This window comes from Bubalus bubalis, chromosome 4 (assembly GCF_019923935.1).
Source record: "Bubalus bubalis isolate 160015118507 breed Murrah chromosome 4, NDDB_SH_1, whole genome shotgun sequence".
Classification (NCBI taxonomy): domain Eukaryota; kingdom Metazoa; phylum Chordata; class Mammalia; order Artiodactyla; family Bovidae; genus Bubalus; species Bubalus bubalis.
Genome location: NC_059160.1, coordinates 132967341 through 132991304, shown reverse-complemented (window position 1 = coordinate 132991304; position 23964 = coordinate 132967341). Strand labels below are relative to the sequence as shown.

Genomic DNA, 23964 nt, shown 5'->3' with positions numbered 1-23964 from the left:
TACTGTTATTTCATTAAAAAAAATTTATTGGAGTACAGTTGATTTACAAGGTTGTATTAGTTTCTGCTGTACAGCAAAGTGAATCAGTTATACGTATTCCTATATCCACTCTTTTTTTAAGATTCTTTTCCCATATAGATCATCACGTAGTATTGAGTTGAGTTCTCTGTGCTATATGCTGCTGCTGCTGCTAAGTCACTTCAGTCGTGTCTGACTCTGTGCAACCCCATAGACGGCAGCCCACCAGGCTCCTCTGTCCCTGGGATTCTCCAGGCAAGAATACTGGAGTGGGTTGCCATTTCCCTCTCCAATGCATGAAAGTGAAAAGTGAAAGTGAAACCGCTCAGTCGTGCCCGACTTAGCAACCCCATGGACTGCAGCCTACCAGGCTCCTCCATCCATGGGATTTTCCAGGCAAGAGTACTGGAGTGGGTTGCCATTGCCTTCTGTGCTATATAGTACATCCTTATTAGTTATCTATTTTACATATAGCAGTGTGTATATAGGGCTTCCCAGGAAGCACTAGTGATAAAAACCTGCTTGCCAATACAGGAGATGTAAGAGAGGCTGGTTCAATCCCTGTGTCAGGAAGATCCCATAGAGGAGGGCATGGCAACCCACTCCAAGTATGTACATGTCAGTCCCAGCCTCCCGATTTATCCCTCCCTTTCCTTGCCCTGCTTATAGCCATAAGTTTGTTTTCTACATCTGTTATTTTCTTCTTTACCACTTATACCATTTTTAAAGATTACACTAATATAAGCAATACATAGTATTTGTCTGTCTCTGACTTCACTCAGTATGACAATCTCTATGTGGTTGCAAATGGCATTAATTCATTTGTTCTTATGGCTGAATTATATTCCATTGTGTGTACACACACCACATCTTCTTTATCTGTTTCTCTGCCAATGGGCATTTAGTTTGCTTTCATGTCTTGGCTATTGTAAATAGTGCTGCAGTGAACACTGGGATACATGTGTCTTTTTGAATTACAGTTTTCTCTGAATGTATGCCCAGGAGAGGGATTGCTGGATCATATAGTCGATCTGCATCTGTTTTTTTTTAGGGAACCTCCGTACTGTTCTACATAATGGTTGCACCAATTTACATTTCCATCAACAGTGTGGGAGGGCTCCCTTTTCTCTACATCCTCTCCAGCACTTTTTTTTTTCTTTCTTCTTCTTTTTTTCCTCCTCTGTCTGTTGGTTTTCCAGCTCCAAACCCAACTTTCCACTGAGTTTGGCGACCAGGCTTTGCCAATTACCATTCTGGACAGCTGGTTTCCTATCAGGTTCTACCAGCAGGGGTCATTGAAATTGGCAGCCAGGGGAGCTCTCTGTTCCTCCATATCCCACACCAGCAGTTCCCCTCTCCAGCACTTTTGATGATGGCCATTCTGATTGGTGTGAAGTGATACCTCACTGTAGTTTTGATTTTCATTTCTCTAATAATTAATGATGTTGAGCATCTTTTCATGTGCTTTTTGGCCATCTATATGCCTTCTTTGGAGAAATGTCTATTTAGATCTTCTGGCCACTTTCCGATTGAGTTATTTTTTGTTATTGAGCTGCATGAGCTGTTTGTGTGTTTTGGAGATTGATCCCTTGTTGGTAGCTTTGTACACAGATATTGTCTCCCATTCTGTGGATTGTTTTTTCGTTTTGTTTATGGTTTCCTTTGCTGTGCAAAAGCTTTTAAGTTTTATTAGGTCCCATTTATTTATTTTTGTTTTTATTTTCATTACTCTAGGAGGTGGATCCAAAAAGATTTTGTTGCTATTTATGTGAAAGAGTGTCCTGCCTATGTTTTTCTCAAAGAGTTTTATAGTATCTGGTCTTATATTTAGGTCTGTAATCTATTTTGAGTTTATTTTTGTGTTTCATGTTAGAGAGTGTTCTAATTTCATTCTTTTACATGCAGTTATCTAGTTTTCCCAGCACTACTTACTGAAGAGACTGTCTTGTCTTCTTTGTATTCTCTTGCCTCCTTTGTCATACATTAGTTGACCATAGGTATGTGGGTTTATCTCTGGACTGTCTATCCTGTTCCATTGATTTATATTTCTGTTTCTGTACCAGTACCATACTGTTTTGATTAATGTAGCTTTGTAATATAGTCTGAAGTCAGGGAGCCTAATTCCTCAGCTCTGTTTTTCTTTTTCAAGATTTCTTTGGCTATTTGGGGTCGTTTGTGTTTCAACTGAACTGAACTGTGTTTCCTTACAAATTGTAATGTTTTTGTTCTAATTCTGTGATAAATTCCATTGGTAATTTGATAGGGATTGCATTGAATCTGTGGATTGCTTTGGGTAGTAGTCTCATTTTCACAATATTGATTCTTCCAATCCAAGAACACGGATATCTCTCCATCTGTTTGTATCATCTTTGACTTCTTTCATCAGCATCTTATAGTTTTCTGAGTATGGGTCTTTTGCCCCCTTAGGTAGGTTTATTCCTAGACATTTTATTCTTTTGGATGCAGTGGTCAATGGGATTGTTTGCTTAATTTCTCTTTCTGATCTTTCATTGTTGCTATATAGGAATGCAAGATATTTCTGTGTGTTAATTTTGTATCCTGCAACTTTACCAAATTCACTGATGAACTCTAGCAGTTTTCTGGTAATGTCTTTAGGATCTTCTATGTATAGTATCATGTCATCTGCAAACACTGACAGTTTCACTTCTTTTCCAATTGGTTTCCTTTTTTTTTTTTTTCTGATTGCCATGACTAGAACTTCAAAACCTGTGTTGAATAAAAATGCTGAGAGTGAACATCCTTGTCTTGTTCCTGATCTTAGAGGAAATGCTTTCAGTTTTTCACAGTTGGGAATGTTGTTAGCTGTGGCTTGCTGTATATCTTTTTTATGTTGAGGAAGTTTCCTTCTGTGCCTAGTTTCTGAAGTTTTTGTCATAAATTGGTGTTGAATTTTGTCAAAAGCTTTTTCTGCATCTACAGAGATGATCGTATGGCTTTTATTCCTCAGTTTATTAATTGTGTTATCACATTGATTGATTTGCATATATTGAAGAATCCTTGCATCCCTGGGATAAATCCCACTTGATCATGGTGTATGGTCCTTTTAATGTGTTGTTGGATTTGGTTTGCTAGTATTTTGTTGAGGATTTTTGTGTCTATGTTCGTCAGTAATATTGGCCTGTAATTTTCTTTTTTTGTGGTATTTTTTTTTTTTTTTGGTATCAAGGTGATGTTGGCCTTATAGAGTAAGCTTGGGAATGTTTTATCCTCTTTGATTTTGGGGAACAGTTTCAGAAAGATAGGTTTTAACTCTTCTCTAAATATTTGATAGAATTCACCTGTGAAGCCATCTTGTCCTGGACTTTTGTTTGAAAGTTTTTTAATCAGTTTCAGTTTTAGTACTTGTGATTGGTCTGTACATAATTTCCGTTTATTCCTGATTCAGTCTTCGATGGTTGTACCTTTCCGAGAATTTGTCCATTTCTTCTAGATTTTTCTTTTTATTGGCATATAGTTGTTTGTAGTTGTCTCTTATGATCTCTTTGTATTTCTGTGGTGTCCACTTTAACTTCTCTTTTTTCATATCTTATTGTATTGATTTCAGCCCTTTCCCTTTCTTTCTTGATGAATCTGGCTAAAGGTTTATTAGTTTTGTTTATGTTTTCACAGAAACAGTTTTTTTTTTTAACTTCATTGATCTTTTCAATTGCTTTCTTCATCTCTATTTCATTTATTTCTGCTCTGATCTTTATGATGTCTTTCCTTCTACTAACTTTGGGTTTTGTTTGTTCTTTATCTTGTTGCTTTAGATGTAAGGTTGGGTGGTTTATTTGAGATTTTTCTTGTTTTGTGAGGTAAGATTGTATCACTGTAAACTTCCCTCTTAGAACTGCATAATATTTGGATCATCATGTTTTTGTTGTCATATGTTTCTTGGTGTTTTTGATTTCCTCTTTGATTTTTTCAATGATCCATTGGTTGTTTAGTAACATGTTGTTTAGCCTCAACATGTTTGTGTGTTTTTACTATTTTTTTCCTGCAATTTATTTCTAATCTCAAAATTTTGTAGTCAGAAAAGATGCATGATATTATTTCCGTTTTCTTAAATTTACCTAGGCTTGATTTGTGGCCCAAGAAGTGATCTATCCTGGAGAATGTTCCATGTGCACTTGAGGAGAAAGTGTATTCTGCTTCTTTCAGATGGAATGCCCTATAAATTTCAATGAAGTCCATCTTGTCTAATGTGTCATTTAAGACTTCTTTCCTTATTGATTTTATGTCTTGATGGTCTGTCCGTTGGTTTAAGTGGGATGTTAAAGCCCCCCATTATTGGTGTGTTACTGTTGATTTCCTCTTTTATGGCTGTTAGCATTTAAATTATGTATTGAAGTGCTCCTATATTGGGTATTATATATTTACAATTGTTATATCTTTTTCTTTGATTGATTTCTTGATCATTCTGTAGTGTCCTTCTTTGTCTCTTGTAATAGTTATTTATTTGTTTATCTTGGGCATTGCTGTCTTCATTGATCTGCAGGCTTTTCTCTAGTTGTGGCGAGTGGGGGCTACTCTCTAGATACAGTGCAAGGGCCTCTCATGGCAGTGGCTTCTCTTTTTGTGGAGCACGGCCTCTAGGGCATGCAGGCTTTGATAGAGGGGTCTCATGGGCTCAGTAGTTGCGGTTCCTGGGCTCCAGAGCACAGACTGAGTGGTTGTGGCACACGGGCTTAGTTGCTCTGCAGCATTTGGGAATCTTTCTGGCCCAGGTATCAAACCCACATCTCCTGCATTGGCAGGTGGATTCTTTACCAGTGAATCATCAGGGAAACCTCTAATAGTTGTTTAATTAAAGTCTACTTTGTCTGATATGAGTATTGCTACTCCAGTATTCTTTTGATTTCACTTTGCATGGAATATCTTTTTCCATTCTCTCATTTTCTGTCTGTATGTGTCCCTAGATCTGAAGTGGGTCTCTTGTAGACAGCATATATAGTGGTCTTGTGTTTGTATCCATTCAGCCAATCTGTGTCTTTTGGTTGGAGCATTTAATCCATTTATATTTAAGGTAATTATTGATATGTATGATTCTTGATCTGTATTATTCCATTTATATGTAAGGTAATTATTGATATGTATGATTTCTTAGTTGTTTTGGATTTGTTTTTTTTTTCTTTAAGTTTTTTTTTCTTCCCCTCCTCTTTTGTGCTCCTCTTTTGTGATTCGGTGACCATTTTTAGTGTGGTGTTTGGGTTGCTTTTTCTTTTTTGTGTGTATATCTATTATAGTTTTTTTGGTTTGCATTTCCCACCGAGAGAAGTTCCTTTAGCATTTATTGTAAAGCTGTTTGATGGCACTGAATTCTCTTAGATTTTGCTTGTCTGTAAAGCTTTTGATTTTTCTGTTGAATCTGAGTGAGAGCCTTGCTGGGTAGAGTATTCTTGGTTGTAGGTTTTCCCCTTTCATCACTTTAAATATGTCGTGTTACTCCCTTTTGGCCTGCAGAGTTTCTGCTGAGAAACCAGCTGATAACCTTATGGGGATTCCCTTGTATGTTATCTGTTGCTTTTCCTTTTTTGCTTTTAATATTTTTTTCTTTGTATTTAATTTTTGTCAGTTTGATTACTGTGTGTTTCAGCACGTTCCTCCTTGGTTTTATCCTGTATGGGACTCTCTACACTTCCTGGACTTGGGTGACTGTTTCCTTTCCCATGTTAGGGAAGTTTTTTTAATCTCTTCAAATATTTTCTCAGGCCCTTTATCTTTGTCTTCTTCTGGGATCCATCTAATGTAAATGTTGGTGTGTTTAATGTTGTCCCAGAGGTCTCTGAGACTGTCCTCAGTTCTTTTCATTCCTTTTACTTTTATTATGTTCCATGGAAGTTATTTCTGCCACTCTTGACTTCCAGGTAACTTACTCATTCTTCTGCTTCAGTTATTCTGCTATTGATTCCTTGTTATGTATTTTTCATTTCAGTTATTGTGTTGTTTATCTGGTTTTTTTGTTGTTCTTTAAATCTTCTCTTTGTCAAACATTTCTTGTATTTTCTCAGTCTGTGCTTGCATTCTTTTTTCGTTGCTGTTGAGATTTTGCATCATTTTACTGTCATTTCTCTGAATTCTTTTCCAGGTATTTTGCCTATTTCCTCTTCATTTAGTTGTCCTTGTAGGGTTTTCTGTCTTGCTCCTTCATCTGCACCGTATTTCTTTGTCATCTCATTTTGTCTTACTTTCTGTTTGTGGTCCCCTTTCTGCAGGCTGCAAGATAGTAGTTCCTCTTGCTTCTAGTGTCTGCCCCCTGGTGGATGAGGTTGGTACTGGGGCTTGTGCCCATTTCCTGATGGGAGCCTGGTGCCTTCCCTCTTGGAGCTGGGTCTTGTCCCTCTGATGGGCAGGGGTGTGTTAAGTGGTGTTTTGAGATGGCTGTGAGCTCAGTATGACCTCAGGCAGCAGGTGGCGCTGTGCTCCTGTCTTGCTGGTTGTTTGGCCTGAGGCGTTCCAGCGCTGGAGCCTGCAGGCTGTTGGCAAGGTCAGGTCCCTGACCTCTGCCTCCCCAGAAGAGTGTCCAAGATCCCTAAGTATGTCTTGCCCAGGTTCTTGTGGAGGTACTGCTTTGGTCTTGGTGTACATAAGACCTTGTATGTGGCCTCCAAGAGTGGAGTCTGTTTCCCCCAGCCCCATGGAGCTCTTGTTACTCAAGCCCTGCTGGCCTTCAGGGCTCAATGCTCTGGGGGGGTCTTCCCAGTGCCAGATCCTCAGACTGTCTTGGTGGGATGTGTTTAGGAAGGATCATCCCTATGTGGGTTTAATATTTTTGGTGCGAGGGCTCTTTTTAGTTTGGACGGCTGCCACCTCTTTCCTCGTGTATGCTGGCCGTGACCCGCTTGATGAGCCATGTGACTGATGTGGTCGTGACCAGACCCTGCCCTGGGTGCTGAGCAGGGCCTCCCCTTGCTGTGGCTATCACTGCCCTGTGAGGGGTGGGGTCTCCTCCCCAACTGTTGCTGTAGAAGCCCCCGGATCTGTTGTTGATCTGTTTCTTAGCTGTGTTTCTGATCTTTTGTGTGAAGTAGGGAGGGTTGGAACACGCCCACCGGGAGAGAAGTCACTGAGTATCGGTTCCCTGGAGCAGTTCACCCATGAGCATGCTCTGTTGTGCCCCCTCTCACCCGTGATGTGAGCTCTCGCATTACACTGTAGTTGGTACTCCTCTCTTGCATGTGTGCGTGCTTAGTCGCTTCAGTCGTGTCCAACTCGTTGCGACCTCATAGTCTGTAGCCTGCCAGGCTCCTCTGTCCACGGGATTCTCCAGGCAAGAATACTGGAGTGGGTTGCCATGCCCTCCTCCATGGGATCTTCCTGACCCAGGAGTCTAACTTGAGTCTCTCATGTCTGCCTGCATCGGCAGGCGGGTTCTTTACCACTGAGCCACCAGGGAAGCCCCTACTCCTCTCGGCCCCACCTTAACCCTGGGTGCGCCGGCAGTTGGCCCTGGTGTCTCTCAGGCGTTGTTTTCATCAGATTCCCCCCAGGGCCCGAGGCTGCGGTGTCATGCACTTAGACCTGCTTGTGGGGACAGCTCAGACTCTGGCCTGGCCCAGCCCCCAGGTGTGCAGCCCACGAGTCCACGGGTACTAAAGGTAGACTCATCTCCAACGTGGGAGCACTGCTTGTCTGTTCAGATGTTCCGGAGGCACTGAGTTTACAAAGCAGGTTGTGGGGATGTAAATCTGTAGTTCACATAAGGAGAGATTTCAGCTCTTCCTCTCTTGCACAGCCCTTGGGGCTCAGTGGTTTCAGCCCCACCTCTGCATGTGGACCCCTTGCAGGCATCTGCTCCCAAGGCTGCCCCGGAGCACCCTCACCCATCCAGGTAGGAGGGGATGGACAGAGTGACCAATATGGGGGCATGTGCTCAGTCCAGCAGGAGCAGGAGCCCCTCCTAATAGCTACTGTGCTCCTGATTGCAATTGCTCGTGCTGTGAGTTCCCTCCTGAGACAGGAGCCCAGATTTCCTGGTGCTCTGCTCTGAGTGGCTCCTGCCTGAGAAGAGGTCCAGTCAGGGGCGATGGACACACAGGTGTGTGGCTCTTGCTGGAGCTGAGAGGAGGGCCTCACGTGTAGGAGCAGGAGGGACCACAGAGTGGGCTGGGATGGCAGCAGAGATGCCAGGCAGAGGTCTCAACAGGGGTGGTCTTGCCATCATCTCCATTTGACAGCTGAGGAAATCAAGGCTGGTTAGATTCATCTAGGAGCAAGGACCTGGCCTGTTGCAGAGCTGGGATTCAAACCCAGGATCTAAACTCCTGTCCTGGAAGACCCAGTCAGGGAACCTGTCTCCTCCCACTTGGCACTGAGCCTGGAGACCCTCCCCAAGGTGCTTATGACCAGGCAGGGATGGGTTCTACTAGGGACCGGGCAGGGGCTAGTAAGGAAGGGGCTCTGGGGTGCGGTCGTCAGGATCCACAGGGCTCAGTGTACAGAGGAGGGGGAGGAGGCTTGTGGTCAGGGAGATCTGGCCCCAGGCTGGGTCCTAGGGTAGGGGACAGGCTGGAGGAGTCCCCTGTGGGCTCTCCCAATTCCCCGAGAGGTTTTGGGCCTCTACCTTGAAGCCCACCTCACAGGTGACTTGCTGGATCTGGCCATGCTTCTGTCTGCAGACCCAGCACCTGTTTATCGTGCCTTTATGCATGCATGCTAAGTCTCTTCAGTCGTGTCCAGCTCTTTACGACCCCATGGACTGTAGTCTGCCAGGCTCCTCTGTCCATGGGATTCTCCAGGCAAGAATACTGGAGTGGGTCACCATGTCCTTCTTCAGGGGATCTTCCCCATCCAGGGATGGAACCCAAGTCTCTTACACCTCCCACATTGGCAGGCGGATTCTTTACCACTAGCCCCACCTGGGAAGCCTATTTTGCCTTTATAAAAAGTGCTGATTTCAAAACTCAGCTTCTTTGCACTAAAAAAGAAAAGTTATTTAAAAGATGACAAGATAGATGTGCCATTTAGAAATGTTATCAGATAGTTGACAAATGTGTAGAATGGAAGGCAAGTCCCCTCCCTCCTCTGCTCCCTTGCAGTAATCTCTGTGATGAGCATGGCCAGGGGTGGCTGGATGTCCTCTGTGCATTTATGTACGTGTCATGGTCACATCTGCTGATGTCATTTAATGACTGATATGGGGTCTTGTGCACCTGGTGAGTCCAGTGGTGGGGTCACCACTGTGAGAGGGGTCACCACCCCAAGCTGGAGGGATGGGCCTCACCCGGCTGCTCATTCCATGACCTCCTGGGCTGTGCGTAGGCAGGTGTTGGGACACAGTCTCTGGGGGAACAGAGACCCTCACACAGGTGGGGAGCCTTGGGGTAGGAGCAGCATGATGAGTCCAGGACACGTGGATGGGGGCCCCACCCCTGGGTAGGTGACTCCACCCTGAGCGTCTGCCCCTCACCTGTCCAGGGAGACAGTGAGTGCTGAGGCTTCCAGGGAGTGGTGGGCTGGTGCCCAGAGTAGAAGTCGCCCTGCGGCCTCCTGCTGGACTCTTCCATCCCCTTATGGGTGGCAAGGCTGGGGGTGCTGAGTCCCTAGGCTGGCTTCCTACTGGCTCCTGACCTCCTAGCCCCGGGGCAGGTGTCCCTGCAGGTGGCCTTGCCCTGTGGGGGATCGGGTGGGGACTGTGCAAGTTAGCAGAGGGTATCAGCGTGCTCCCTCCATAGCACCTCCTGACCAGAGCAGCCTACTCCCTCCACAGGTGATGGGCCAGGGGCTCCGAAAACACCATCTCTGATGACCGAGAAGCTTGGGGTCAGGATGTCCAGCCGACCACAGTTACCAGTCTCAGGTCACCTTTTGAACCCAGAACTGTGTGGTCGTGCGAAAGTCACCCCACAGCGATGGCCCCTCAGCTGAAGCTCTGGGGTCCAGGCCCCTCCGCGGCTAGTGACAGCAGCAGAGCAGCCACGGGGCGCCCACTGTTTCCTCCCCCGTGATTCCTGAGCGTGGCTACGGGCCGGGCTCCAGCCAGACAGGAAGACGTTGAGGTGGGTGATCAGGCACTTCTCGCCTTGTGGGTCGGCAGTCCAGGGATTAACCCAGGGGAGCTTCCTCGAGGTGGTGGCACCTAGGCTGGACTTGGAAATCCTAGGGTTTCCTCAGTTGATTCCTTCTTGTGGAGCCTCTCATTCATTATCTGAAAGATGAAGAGTTTGTCCGAGTCAGTTGATTATTTGAGTTGAGTGGTAAAGAAGACCCAACCCCAATTTTTGACCCAGTGTGGCCTGGGAATGTTCATTTTAACATGGGTTGCGGGGAGTGTGCTGTGAGTCTGAACCCATGGAGCAAGGGCGGCACGGAGCCTGTGGGGACAGACATTGCAGTCCTGGCCTTGGCCCCAGGGACTTCCCTTGAGCACTTGCCCTCATCTCAAAGGATGTTCTGAGAATTCTAAGGTGACCTCCAGGCGTTTGGCAGGGAAGCCAGTGTCGTTTGACCCAGGGTCCCTTTCACCCTGGTGTGAGGCTCGGCTTATGTGCTGTGGGGCGGGAGCGGGTGCTGCTGGTAAAGCCTTTGGAGGGGTCCTTTGTGGCAGTAAAGTAATTGTGGCTGCTGTTTGCTCTGCACGGTGGGGAAGCTGAGGCTGGAAGGGCTCCAGGGCTGGCCTGGTCCCAATGAGAGAGCAGACCAGGTCCGGTTGAAGGCGTCATCCCTGGCAGGTTGGCCCTGGGGGCTCTTTCTGCTTCCCAGGGCTCGGAGAGGTCAGTGTGGCTGCCTGGGGAGCTGGGCGTGGGGTGGTAGCCCCTGCCTGCTGGTGACCCGAGAGGGTGAGACCTGGCTACCGTCCCCGCAGAGGCAGGAAGGGCCAGCTCCTCCACCCCTGCTTCAGTCTCCCTGTCCTGCCTGGGGGGACTAGCCCAGCGGGTGGGGTAGGCCCCCTCCACCTGTCCAGGAAGTAGGAAGGAAAGTGTACCCTCGGGCACTGGCTCCCGAGCCTCGGGCTGGCAGGTGTGTACCCGCTGACACCGCGGAATCAGCTGCCTGGGCAGAGAGGAAACTGAGGCCCAGAGGGCTGCAGAGTGTCCCAGGCCTCAGGAGAGCCTCCAGCAGAGCCTGGCTGCCGTGTGAGGGGGGACCCTCAACCCGTCACACTGAACCCCAGACTGCTGCCCAACACCTGCGTCTAACAGGCATTTCAGATCCAACGAGTCCAAAGCAAGTTCCAGGTCTTTCCCCAGACCCCACCCTCAGAGCCCTCCCCCATGCCGGTCAGTGGCTCAGGTCAAAGACCAGCCATCCCAGTGTCCAGAGCCGACCCTGCCCCATTCCTCTGTCACCTGACCTGAGCCATCTCTTCCAGGGTTTTGTTATGGCAAAGCCCAGACCAGTTGGTTTTCAGATCTCTCCCTTGCTGGTCTCCACACGGCGGCCACAGTGACCCTCCCCCTGAGTCAGGTCACTCCTGTGCCCGGAGAGCCCACGCCTCCTGGGTCACTCACTGGCTGTACCCTGGGCCGCCAGTGTGTACGGTCAGGCTGGTCACTCCCCAGACTACTCTCCTGCTGATCCCCTCCCGCGCCCTGGCCTCAGGACCTCGGCACCGGCTGTGCCTTGTACCTGGAACGTCCCTCTTTTATGCCGGAAGCCGCACAGCTCATGCTCGGTCTGCCTCAGGGCCGCCTCCCTGCGGCTGCCGTGGCCACCCCTACACACTTGGTGTTACCCTGATGCTGTTTTTACTTCTTCCCCATGGTTTGTCTTTTCTGCTGGGATGGAACCCCAGGAGGCAGAGCACTCTGTGTCCAGGTCGCTGGAATGAGGCCTGGTATGCACAGAGCAGATGCTGAGGAAATGTTTATCAGACACCTCGATCGGTGGCTTCAGGGCGGCTGAGGAGCCTGTTCTCTGCCTGCGCTGACATCTGATGACCCCCCTCCCGGCCCTGCTGGGGCTCAGGCCCTCCCGGCGGCTGGCCCGGAAGGAGGGCCGGGCGGAGGAGCCTTTGATGTCTGACCGCCCCATTCTTTCCTCCCAGGAAACTATGCCCCAGACGTCCGTGGTCTTCTCCAGCATCCTCGGGCCCAGCTGTAGTGGACAGGGGCAGCCCGGCATGGGGGAGCGAGGCGGTGGGGCCGGCGGCTCTGGGGACCTCATCTTCCAAGATGGACGTCTCATCTCGGGGTCCCTGGAGGCCCTGATGGAGCACCTGGTCCCCACAGTGGACTATTACCCTGACGTGAGTGCCTGTTGCCCGGCGGGGACGGCCACGGAGGGAGGCCGGGCTGGGGAGGGAGGCCGGGTCAGAGTGGACGGAGCCGCGGGGGCGGCGCAGGGCGGCCGGGAGCCCTGCCCTCCCCTCCCCTGCTCCCCCGCCCCGCCCATCTCTGCCCCTGCTGCTCCCAGGCGAGTAAGAGGTGGCCCTGGGGGAGAAGAAGAGGCTCAGGGGCAGGCCAGTGCTGCGGAGTTCCGGGGAGGGTCCACCCAGCATGGGGCCTGTCTCTGAGCTGGGAAGCGGACTTTGTTCCCGAGCTGCCATGCTTCAGAATGACTTCCACTCCCGCGGCCTACAGACCCCGGGGCACCTGCCCATGCGGGCAGGGCGGCCCCAGGCCTCCCCGTCACTCCAGATGACGTTGGCACGTTCTTGGAAGCATTAGAGTGTCCCCTGTCGTGTGTGGCTTCCCTTCTGCTGCCGGTAGTGACCACTCATGGTGGAGTGGGCTTGCTCCTGGCTCCTTCTCCAGGCGCCCCTCGTCCTGGGGGCCGCCTCACACACAGGGCTGCAAGGGAGGGTGGGGAGCAGCCGCCCCCTCCGCCCTCCAGCTGGGCTTCCCTGCTTCCTGGCCCACCCTCAGGCCGCCTCCCTCCTTCCCGGGGTTCTATCCACACCTCTGTCTGTCCATCCATCCACCCCCCATCCTCTAGGGGCCCGGCCAGGGCTGCTGTTGGGGGTGCAGGCATGGCAGCCGAGGTTCCTGGCGGCAGAGCTGGGAAGAGGGGACCCTAGGCCCTGAAGAAGCCCGGAGCGGGGCTACAGCCCCCAGGGGCAGGGACCTCCAAGCCCCGTGCTGGTCTGTGCCACAGTGGCCTTGTGTCCATGCTGGGGGAGGCTCCCCTCTCAGCCTGTCCCAGAGGAACCTCTTCAGCCAGCTCCTCCTGTGTTGTCCCCAAAACACTGTGCTCCAGGGTCCCAGCCTGAGCCCCAGGGGAGAGCAAAGGGTGGGTGGTGGCAGAATGGGGTCCCTCTGGTGAGCACCTGGGCTCCCTGCCTTCTCACATCCCTGCCCTGCAGACCCCTCGGAGACGCCAGCTCCTGCTCTGGGCTCTCCTCTGCCCTTGGCTAAGAGTTCTCAGATGTGGCCGCCAGGCGCCTTTTTTCACATTCAAAGCCTTCTGCTTCCAAGGGGTCCTTGAGGGTCTCACGCTGACCAGCTGGGACCCCAGTGTCTGTGCTGCACAACCTGGGGACAGAAGTGGGCAGTTTGGAGTTGTCGGGAGTGGAGGTGGTGGGGGCAGGGGGAGGGTGCTGGTAGAGGATCCCCTGCTACTCCAGGGAAACCCGCCTCTCCTGGTGGCCTCTGAAGGCTGTGTGGGGACCATGAGGGCCTGAGGGTGGAGTCTGGTTCCAGGAGCTGCACACCCAGCACACATGGCCCGGCTGGCGTTAGGCTGGAGCAAGGGAGACCTGCTTCTTTGGGCCTAGAGCTGGGGCGGAGGCGAGTGGGCCCCACCCCTGCAGCAACCAGGTTGGGGTGGATTACTGTCTGACTAGAGTCCCCGGGAGAGCCCCAAGCAGCCTCCCCACCCCCCAGTCCTCCCTGTCTGCAGTCAGGGGCCTGGCAGAGTCCACATCAGACAAAAGCTTCTGAGAGCCCTGGGTCCTGCTGCCTCTCAGACCATGAGCACCCCTCAGCCTGCACCACAGCCGGGTGACAAGGACATGGACGTGGGACTGGGGGGTCCTGGTGTGGCAGGTAGGGGCAACGCCCGCAGCTGACTAGTGACCAGGGCTTGCAGCAGTTTCTGATGTGGGATCCTGGGGCCAAGGAGAGCCTGCCCTGCCCCACAGATAAGACCCCCATGTACCCCCCAACACCCAGGCCCTGCCTCACTGGCCACTGAGCATCTGGCACAGAGCAAGCTTGGCGCCTGGCCCAAGGAGCACTGTGGCCTGGGCAGCAGGCCCACCCAGGCCCGGAGGGTCCCCCCAACATGCACGTTCGGATTTAGTTCCCAGCGTGGGGTTGGGCAGTGGGTAGGGGAGCCTCCCAGCAGAGTAAGAGCACTGGGAGCTGAGCTCGTCAGGGGAGGTGGCGGAGAGCCGCTGCCAAGTGGGGTTTCGTCTGTGCCGTGCCTGCTGGGCAGGACTGGGGAGCAGTGAGGAGGAGGAAGGGCATTCAAGGTGAGCTGAGCTCACAGCTGATGCTGGGTCTGGGGGGCGGCTGGGCCAGGGGGCAGGGTCGGCCGCGCCACCCCTGGAGACCACACCGGGCCTGACTCCCTCGTCACTCTCTCCATCTCTGTCTTCAGAGGACGTACATCTTCACGTTTCTCCTGAGCTCCCGGGTCTTCATCCCCCCTCATGACCTGCTGGCCCGCGTGGGGCAGCTCTGCGTGGAGCAGAGGCAGCAGTTGGAGGCTGGGTCCGAGAAGGTAAAGCAAGCTCCTGACTGTGCCCATCTTGCTCGTGCTTGGGCAAGAAGCTGGATCAGGATGGGGCCTGGCTGAGCTGGCCAGGGCCCCTTCCTGTTGGGGGCAAGTCTGCTTGTCTGGCCTCCTGGCATCGCTGGAGCTGGGCTCCCTGGGGGTCTGCAGGGGCGCACGTGGAGCACACTCCCAGGGCACTGGAGGGACTGCCGCTGGCGGGTGCCCACGCCCCTCCCAGTGGAGGACCACAGTGGACAGCTCTCCTGCTCCAGAGGGAGAGTCCGGCTACAGCTGGTGGAGAAGGCTGGGTCACCTTCTGGGTCACCTTCTGGATCACCGCCCCTGCTAAGGAGGGTAGGGCGCGGCACCCTCAGGCTGGAGTTTGCAGTGACTCAGATGGGGTTGTCTGTCACTGTCATGTCTTCTGACTGAGTCAGGCTTTGGGTGGTCAGGATGGTTAAGAAATCACAGCTTATCCCTGAGGTCCTGGGGCAGAGGCTGGGGTGTGGATTTCAGAAGCCCAGGGTCTGGTACAGAAGCAGAGGTGGCAGGCAGACGGGCAAAAAGCTGGCAGGGCCTGTTCCCAGTGACCTGTCCCTCCACCTGACTGGGCCTCCTGCCACCAGAGGTTTGCAGCGAAGGCTCTTCCGAGTCTCCCCTCAGGGTTGCTGAGCTGGGAGGGGGACGGGCACCTACTGCAGTCTGGGGACCAGGAAGGGCTCCTGAAGGCATGGGTGGAAAACAGCCAGAACAGGGTGAGCGGGAGATGGAATCTGAGGTTGAGGGTCAGCGAGGGGTCAGTAGAGGCCTGAGAGGAGCCTGGGGTGAGTCCACCAGCCTTGTCTGGGGTGACGTGCAGGGCGGGGCCTCTGAGGAGGGAATGCAGGCCTCCTGTTCCTGCTGAGTGTGGGTGCAGCGGGCACCTGGGGGTTGTAAGCAGGGTCTCCTGAGGTGCCATGACTCTGCTGTGTGTGGCTGGGGGAGGAGGCTCTGAAGGGCATGGGCCACCAGGGCATGGGCAGGGGGTGAGGGTGTAATCAGTGGGCTAAATAAGGCAGGCATGGGTGGACAGGGACAGGCAGGTGTAGGGGTGGGCAGTGGGGTCATGAGGGGGCCGGGCCCCGAGGGCAGGCGAGGCCAGGATGGTCCAGGTAGGCACAGGGAGCTGGTCAGGGGCAGGCAGGAGCCAAGGTGGGCCCAGGAAGGGTTTGGTGAACCTGAGCGGGGCTGGGCACCATGCATCCCGTACCCACTTCTTGAGCTGTGTATGCGTGTGGACCTGGGGAGAGGACGCCTGGGGTGTCTGCAGTCCTTCCTGGCACTTGCCAACCTGCTTTTCACTGAGAGAAGGCAGTTTCTTGCTTAACATTCATGAGTTTGCTTGGTTTTCATCATTTTTTAAAATTTTATTTTTTATTTTTGGCTGTGCTGGATCTTCATTGCTGTGAGATTCGTTCTTTCTAGTTACGGCGCGTGAGGGCTCCTCTCTAGTTGTGTGCGGGCTTCTCGTTGTGGTGGCTCCTCCTGTTGTGGAGCACGGCTCCAGGGTGCGTGGGCTCAATAGCTGTGGCTCCCAGGCTCTGGAGAATAGGCCCAGGAGCTGTGGTGCACAGGCTTAGCTGCTCTGTGGCATGTGGGATCTTCCTGGATCAGGGATCGAACCTATGTCTTCTCCACTGGTAGGTCAGTTCTTTACCACTGAGCCATCAGGGAGGCCCTTCATTGTGTTTGTTTTATGGGTAACTTCTAATTACAGCAAATGAAACTAGTTTTCTATGTCATGGTGGTCCTTTGAAAATGAATTCAAGTGGAGAGAGCTGGTGTCAGGGGAATGGAAAGTGAAGCGGGGAAAGACAGAACCGCAGGTGGACGAAGGCAGCGGGAGTCTGTCCCTACCTGGTAGCCCAGTGTTGGGGCAGGGGATGCAGGTCCTGTGGGGATGGGTGGGGGGAGCCACAGACCTCACTTTACCTGCCCTGACCCAGGCCAAGCTGAAGTCCTTCTCAGCCAAGATCGTGCAGCTGCTTAAGGAGTGGACGGAGGCCTTCCCCTTTGACTTCCAGGACGAGAAGGCCATGGCTGAGTTGAAGGCCATCACCCATCGGGTTACCCAGTGTGATGAGGTGAGGTCTCTCTCAGACCCTGGCAGGGTGCCTTGTCTGGGGGAGCTTTCTACATGGTTCCCTCGGCAGTCACTCTCCTGAAGAGGGCTGCTGGGCAGCCCCATTTGCCTCTCACCCCGATGGGGGCACTCAGCTGGCCAGCAACACACAGGCCTGCCCTCGGCATCCTCTGCACATGGAACACCCTGTGGCTAGAGTGGGAATGGCCCCAGGCCCCCTCCTCCTGCCCTGTGGGTGGGTGCCTAGTGAGAGGTAGGTCCCCGGAGATAAGCTGGGTACCTCCAGGGGGTCCCTCCAGCCCACAACAGTGCCTTCTCCACCCCCGCCCCTCAGGAGAACGGCACTGTGAAGAAGGCCATCTCCCAGATGACACAGAGCCTGCTGCTGTCCCTGGCTGCCCGGAGCCAGCTTCAGGAGCTGCGGGAGAAGCTCCGCTCACCGGCCATGGACAAAGGGCCCGTCCTCAAGGCCAAGCCTCCAGCTGCTCAGAAGGATATCCTGGGCGTGTGCTGTGACCCCCTGGTGCTGGCCCAGCAGCTGACACATATCGAGCTGGTTAGTGTGGTGAACACCCTTCCAGTGCACGGCTGGGGGGCATTCAGATGCTCATCCTCTCACCACCCCCACAGGGTGCGGCAGGGTATCCCCTGCTGGTCAGACTGGGGTGTCGGGGAAGCCCGCATGGCAGCTTTGACCACTGCCTCTGGCCAGGCGTATCTATTTGAGCAGCTGGTTCCCCGGATCACGGCAGCCCCGTGTTCATGGCAGGGGCTTCCAGGGGCAGAACTCCTCTCACCAGCTCTGGTCCCCTAGTCCTGCCTGCGCCCTGGCTGGGCAGGTACCCTGCATGTAGCAGCCGTGGCCCTGCGGCTTCTGCACACAGTCCTGTCCCCCTGCTCCCAGGGGCGCCTTCCAGACCCCTGGGGTACTTCTAGGGGGCCTGTCCACTGGGCGCTCTGATCGAGGAAGGGCCGTGGCTGTGGTGCCCGCCCAGGCAGATGGTCACCCCTCCTGTGCTGTCTCCCTGTTCCCCCCAGGAGAGAGTCAGCAGCATCCACCCCGAAGACCTGATGCAGATTGTCAGCCACATGGACTCCCGGGACAAGCACAGGGTGAGGGCAGGGGGGCTCACAACTGATGCGCCTGGGTCTGGTCTCCTAGCACCTGCTCCAGGGGTGGACGACGGCCATGCAGGGTGATGTATGCTGGGCGGGGGGTGGTGTTCCCAGAGGCCTCCAAGCTTATCCCTGCAGGGCTTGGGGGGATCCCCTGGGGCCTGTCCAGCAGCCCCACTCCCCTCCCCTCCCTGCTTTCACAGTCTTCTCTCCCGGGTCCTTGGTTCTGGGGGTGGGGGTGGAGCAGCACCCACTGGCAGGGTCCTTGGGTTCCCTCTGACCTGCCTCGTCCTCACAGTGCCGAGGGGATATGACCAAGACGTACAGCCTGGAGGCCTATGACAACTGGTTCAACTGCCTCAGCATGCTGGTGGCCACCGAGGTGTGCCGGGTGAGTGCTGCATGGCAGCCCCAGTGGGGCGCAGTCTCCTCCTGACCCCACCGTGTCCCCTGAAGCTCTGCCTCCCCTTTTCCGCAGAGGATGAAACTTTGTAAGTGCAGACAAGAAACTTTTATTGCCAGGGCCTTGGAAGTGCCCCACCCCCGCCCCAAAGTGATGACTTGAAGTACAACAGTGACCCACTGTGGAAGCCCCTGTCGTGCCCGGCACGGTCCCCTCTGCTGCCCTCCCGCCCCTGGCCCAGCATCAAACCACCACGGCCTCATCTCCTGCCTTTGCAGCCTGGGCATGTCCCCTCACCTGGTCCCACAGCTCTGTGGGACAGGCAGCTCCCCATCAGGCTGCCCTTCGGGGACTGGGGCTGGAGGGGACAACCCCTAGTGGGGCCCAAGCTGAGTGGTCTGGGCGCCCTCCAGGTAGTGAAGAAGAAGCACCGGACCCGCATGCTGGAGTTCTTCATTGACGTGGCCCGAGAGTGCTTCAACATCGGCAACTTCAACTCCATGATGGCCATCATCTGTGAGTGTGCGGCCCCTGGGGTCCCCCTCCGGTGCTGCGGGGCCCGCCTCCCCCCCGCCCTCACCCTGCCTGTCACCCCCCGCAGCTGGCATGAACCTCAGTCCTGTGGCGAGGCTGAAGAAAACGTGGTCCAAGGTCAAGACAGCAAAGTTCGACGTCTTAGAGGTAGGCGTCAGCCTCAGGAGGGGGCTCCCATCGTGCTTTGGCCCCCGTGAGGACGTGCTGACTTGAGTGCCGTCTGGTGTTGGGCATGTCAGCAGGCCTGGCCGCACTGCCCCCGGGAGGCAGGCAGCCTACGCATCCTTGGCTTCGGGACTTCAGTCAGAACCGGCACTGCCTAAAGCAGAATTCTGGGGAGAGATTGGTAGGGGTTTGCCAAAGGCAGGCCGATAGCCTCAGGCTGGGCAAGGCTGACCAAGCAGTGACTGGCCTGTTCCCTGAAGTCCTGGGTCGTTTGGGTGGCCCAGGGGCTGGCCAGTGAGTGTGCAGCTTGTCAGTTTTGGGGCTGTGGGCCTCTGTGAAAGGGCAGAGGAAGGTTTTGAAGGTTAAGACACATACTCAGGAGGGAAAGAAGAGGTGTGAGCGAGCTGCTGAGACCTCTCAGCTCTTCCTGTGATGCTCGGACCCTAACCCAAAGGCCTAGCCTGGTGCACAGCCCGGACCCTCTGCGCTTCCCCCGCTGTGCTCACTCCTGGAAACAACGGGCTGCCCAGAGCTGGTTCCTGCAGAGGGTGTCCTGAAAAGGTCTGAGGGCTGTGGAGGTACAGTGCCCACCACGTCCTCCCGTCTGCCCACAGCACCACATGGACCCGTCCAGCAATTTCTGCAACTACCGGACAGCCCTGCAGGGGGCCACGCAGAGGTCCCAGACGGCCAACAGCAGCCGGGAGAAGATCGTCATCCCCGTGTTCAACCTTTTCGTCAAGGACATCTACTTCCTGCACAAAATCCACACCAACCACCTGCCCAACGGACACATTAACTTCAAGGTTAGCTCAGCCCCGTGCCCTGTCCCTACCCAGGGAGGGTCATGGCTGCCAAGTGACCTCCAGGTGTGCGGTGGCCCTAGCTCTGGGTGGGTGATCTGGTTACAGAGCTAGGAAACACAAGGCTCCTGGAGAGTGAGGTCAGGGTGTGTTCTGGTTGGTGGTGCTGTGCTGTGCGGGGGGGCCCTTCTGGGGTCCAAGTTGGCTCTGTAGGGCTACCTACCGTCCTGTCTCGCTGGGACCAAGAGGGTGAGCAGCAGACTGAAAGCAGAGCCTACGTCCCCCTCCCTAACCAAAGTTTTCAAGCTTAAGGTGCCAAATCTTCTGACCCTTCAGAAATTTTGGGAGATCTCCAGGCAGATCCATGAGTTCATGACATGGACACAGGTGGAGTGTCCCTTTGAGAAGGACAAGAAGATTCAGAGTTATCTGCTGACAGCTCCAATCTACAGCGAAGAAGGTAAGCCCCCGCCCAGGCACACACTGTAAAAGTCACTGACTCGGGGTGGTTATTCCCATGCTACGCTGGGGAAGCTCAGCTCTCAGGGGTGAGTGCATAAGGATGGGATGCGAGCAGATGGGAGATGAAGGACAAGAAGAGATCGGGCTCTTGAGAGCCAGGATGGGGCTGGGTCAGTGCTGCGGAACCAGAGGAGTCTTAGAGTCCCCAGGCAGCTGGAGCACCACACAGCAGACCCCTGGGGACCATTCTGGGCCAGATGTCACTGCCTGCTTGGTCTGGGAGTTCCTTCCTGGGCCTCACTCCACCCTGGAAGGGAGGGTTTGAGAAGGGTATGTGTGTCGGGGGCAGACTGACCATGTGTGGACATGGCTTCTGAGGGTCTTCTTGTCTCTCAGCTCTCTTCATCGCCTCCTTTGAAAGTGAAGGTCCAGAAAACCACATGGAAAAGGACAGCTGGAAGACCCTCAGGTAGGAGAACTCCAGGAGCAGTCTCGTGACCTGACCAACCCCCATGCCCGAGTCTACAAGGAAGGGAAAGGATGAGGTGGGGGAGCATCCCTGAGGACCTGGGGTTTGAACTCCCCTGATCCTTCCTCCATGGCCGGTTCCTGGCAGCCAGACCTCCCCTAGTTGCACAGGCCCGCCTGGGGGAAGGGCTCGCGGCCGCCTGACCATTTCCCCATTCCCTGCCCACCTTTAGGACCACTCTCCTTAACAGAGCCTGAAGGCACGGATGCGGCCTGCAGACGCTGGATGAAGCACACTTATGTACTGAGTTTTAATCTTGATTGATATGGGTTGAGATGAGGAGGCCTCACTGGTTGGGGTCCATTTTGTACATAACTTTTATGAAGAAAAAAATAATTATTTCATGCATCAACCTTTGGCACTTAACAAAGTTCTTTTGTTTACTTTAACAGGGCAGGGCCCTGCTTTGGGGAGGGGTGGGGAAAGAGTATCATGGGAGATGGTGTCCATGATAACATCTTATTCTAATGAAATGTAGATTTTTATTTTCTACTTTTGATTATTAACATCTTACAAAAAAAAAATATTTAAAAAAACCCAACCAAAACCAACGTGAGCCCTGCCTCCTTTCCAGCCAGTGTCTCTGATGTCGGGGTTAGTGCCTTAGAGGGTGCTGGAGGCGCCGGGGAAGTGCTGCCCTCAGTGCCCGGGCCTGCGAGGGTCTGGCAGGAAGGGCTCGGGTGGCCGGGGGGTCTCATTTGCTTATTTCTAGAAGTGCACCTTGAACATGGGCTTTCCAAAGTTTACATTTTCATTTTCCTTTATCAGGGATTATGGGGGTCAGTGGGGAGGGAAGGGGGATACCTGGCAGTGTATTTTCTGTTGGAATAAGTCTGGCAAATTACTCAACTACATTTTAGGAAAAGAGAAAATCTCAAATAACGTAAGGAGGGGAATCATGGAATTGTCAGTTTTCCAGGCTATCACTTTGACACGTAATGAAGTAAAAACACAGTGCAGTGGAGGATGGGGACACTCACCGAAAGCCACCTTGAAGTCCAAGTACAAAGTGAAAAGAAGCAACTTACAAATCAGTACCCTCCTTCCCTCTGGGCAGGGGGCTCCCCTAGTGGAACTGAAACCCAAAGTTAGCCAGGCCCGTATCTGCCGGAGCCCATGCACATACAACTGCCCAACATTTGGAGTTGTTTTCCACACCAAGACTCGAGGCGTGCACTCCATTTTCTGTCTGGCTTCCTGGCCGTGGGACCATGACAGCCCTGCTCCCTCCAAGGCCAGAAGTGGGCAGTCCATGCTGACTGTCTCCCTCTTGGCGGGCTTTCATTCCACCCAAGCATACCTGGAACCCTCTCTCCCCACATGGCTGGCGTTCGCCAGAGCCTCCAGCTGGGAGGCCTGGGTGAGGACGGATCTGTTAGTTGCCAATTCCCAGAACTCCTGGGAGAGCCTGGAGATGTGATCTGCTGCTGCTGTCGCCCTCAGCCCCGGGTGGAGCAAGGATCTTCACACTGTGTTGTCACAGTGTTTTTGCACTTTTCAGATGTTCTAGATAGTACATACTGTATACTGGTAGTACATACTGCTTTATGTATTTGAAATAAAGGTTTAAAACTTGAGAATCTATATTTGGAATACAATGTTAGAACCTTTTTTGTCCATGTGTTAAGGAGCTTCCACATCAACGTGCACTTCACTGGGTTATCAGTTCTAGTACCGACCTGCCACAGTGTCTACATTTGCTATTTTGTTTTTCCAATTTGATACATACCCTAACTCTGATGTTTTGGTATTTCGAGATGAACTCTGAGTATAAAGCTGTACCATAATGCAGGATGTCAGCTACTGGTGTGACTGGACGTACTTGCATCAATAAAAGAACATGTTGCTCCCCTTGTGTGCCTGTTCTCTGTGCGCGGCTGTGAGGATGGCGGTGCTGATGCTGGCAGGAGACACGGGGATGCCTGGCCAGAAGGGAGGATGAGATGCCAGGGCCACCACGGCCTTTCAGAGATGGAACAGGAACTCTCACCTCCACATTCTGACAAAGAGCTTTTCAAATAATGCAAAACAAGAAAAAATTGTACAAGAGGCAGGTTCTATCCTGCTTTCCTCAAAGACAGATCCAGAAGGATATCACTAGCAGCCTTGAATTACGTGGTCGTGTAAGTTCAGGGCCTACCTTCAAGACTGCCAAGGTTCCTTTACTGCAGGGCGGATAGGCACCTTTGATGTCCATGGGCCCTGCGGGTCTCTCTGGGGGGCTGGGGTGTTGGGGTGCGCTGGCTGATGTGCTTCTCCATCGCGGTTCTTCTGTTTCAGTTGGTCATGTTCAGGAGTGCTAAAGGAGAGAGAGTTGTTGAGGGGCACACAAGAGCTTGTGGAACTGAAGGAAAAGAAGTGAGATGCTGCCTTTGTCTGGATGTCTCACGGCCAACCTGTCAGGTGCCCAGGCTGGACGAGGTCAGCTCCGCAGACCTGACACTGCTCCTCAGAGCCAGCCCATTAAAGAGTGCTGCCCGCAGAAACCTTTCTGTGCTAGGGGGCTGCTGTGCTGAGGGGGGATAGAGTCAGCTCAGCCCATTAAAGAGCGCTGCCCGCAGAACCTTTCTGTGCTGAGGGGGCTGCTGTGCTGCGTCATCATCCACCAGTATAGTGGGTCACCAGGTGTGCCGAGGGACTGGCACTGAAATGTGGCCAGTGCAAGAGGAACAGAACTCTGACTTATTTACATTTAAATAGCTAGTGGCCACTGTACTGGAGAGAGGCAAGGCCTGGGGGACCTCATCACCTGTTGCCCCTCCAAGTGCCTTGTGGAATGGACAGCATGCGATAGGGGCTTGCGTGTTTGTGGAGCAAATGAGGACCCCTGTGAGGATTCCTAAGTGAGTTTTGGATCAATGAAAACACTTTTTAGGTCTTTCCACTCAATGGCATCCTTACTTTCTTGGTATACTCAGTCTTGGAAGTTACTACATACCTCACCTGAAGAAGGAGCTGCACCTCACCTGGTCTGCATCTTGGAGCTTGAGCTGGCAGTGGGAGGCGAGCTGGCTCGGCGAGCCACGGCACTGTCCTTCACACATGGGGTGGTGCCCTCCAGGCAGTGTTTCTCAAGGTGTTGGTCCCCACCCAGCAGGAGCAACAATGGGAGACTCAGGTATGGATCTACAGCAACAATGTTAAGGGAATAATGCTGTCAAGAATAAAAGAAAATATCCATCAACAGATGCATAAAGAAGTTGTGGTACATATA

General features: G+C 53.1%; 2 protein-coding genes across 10 annotated transcripts in view; one reads left to right on the top strand and one right to left on the bottom strand.

Annotated features, from left to right (window-relative positions):
• RASGEF1A (RasGEF domain family member 1A) overlaps positions 1-21102 on the top strand; it is a 90622-nt gene extending 69520 nt beyond the window's left edge. For all 4 annotated transcript variants that reach the window (XM_006050750.4, XM_006050751.4, XM_006050748.4 and 1 more), the window contains exons 2-13: positions 12005-12205; positions 14500-14622; positions 16602-16739; positions 17073-17294; positions 17777-17851; positions 18153-18245; positions 18671-18773; positions 18859-18938; positions 19571-19762; positions 20096-20219; positions 20618-20690; positions 20923-21102. In XM_006050750.4, coding sequence (XP_006050812.3) covers positions 12011-12205; positions 14500-14622; positions 16602-16739; positions 17073-17294; positions 17777-17851; positions 18153-18245; positions 18671-18773; positions 18859-18938; positions 19571-19762; positions 20096-20219; positions 20618-20690; positions 20923-20947 — 1443 coding nt within the window. In that variant the 5' untranslated portion in view covers positions 12005-12010 and the 3' untranslated portion in view covers positions 20948-21102. The remainder of the gene's footprint in view (positions 1-12004; positions 12206-14499; positions 14623-16601; positions 16740-17072; positions 17295-17776; positions 17852-18152; positions 18246-18670; positions 18774-18858; positions 18939-19570; positions 19763-20095; positions 20220-20617; positions 20691-20922) is intronic.
• Positions 18857-23964, bottom strand: part of CSGALNACT2 (chondroitin sulfate N-acetylgalactosaminyltransferase 2) — a 40915-nt gene continuing 35807 nt past the window's right edge. The window contains exons 9-11 of one of the 6 annotated variants that reach the window (XR_006550747.2): positions 23717-23904; positions 22891-23049; positions 18857-19288 (exon numbers count right to left, since the gene is read on the bottom strand). The gene's annotated coding sequence lies outside the window, so the exon portion shown is untranslated. Of the gene's footprint in view, positions 19289-19755; positions 20744-21212; positions 23050-23716; positions 23905-23964 lie in introns of those variants that run through there. The other 5 variants (XR_006550748.2, XR_006550746.2, XR_006550745.2 and 2 more) reach the window with 5 other exon arrangements.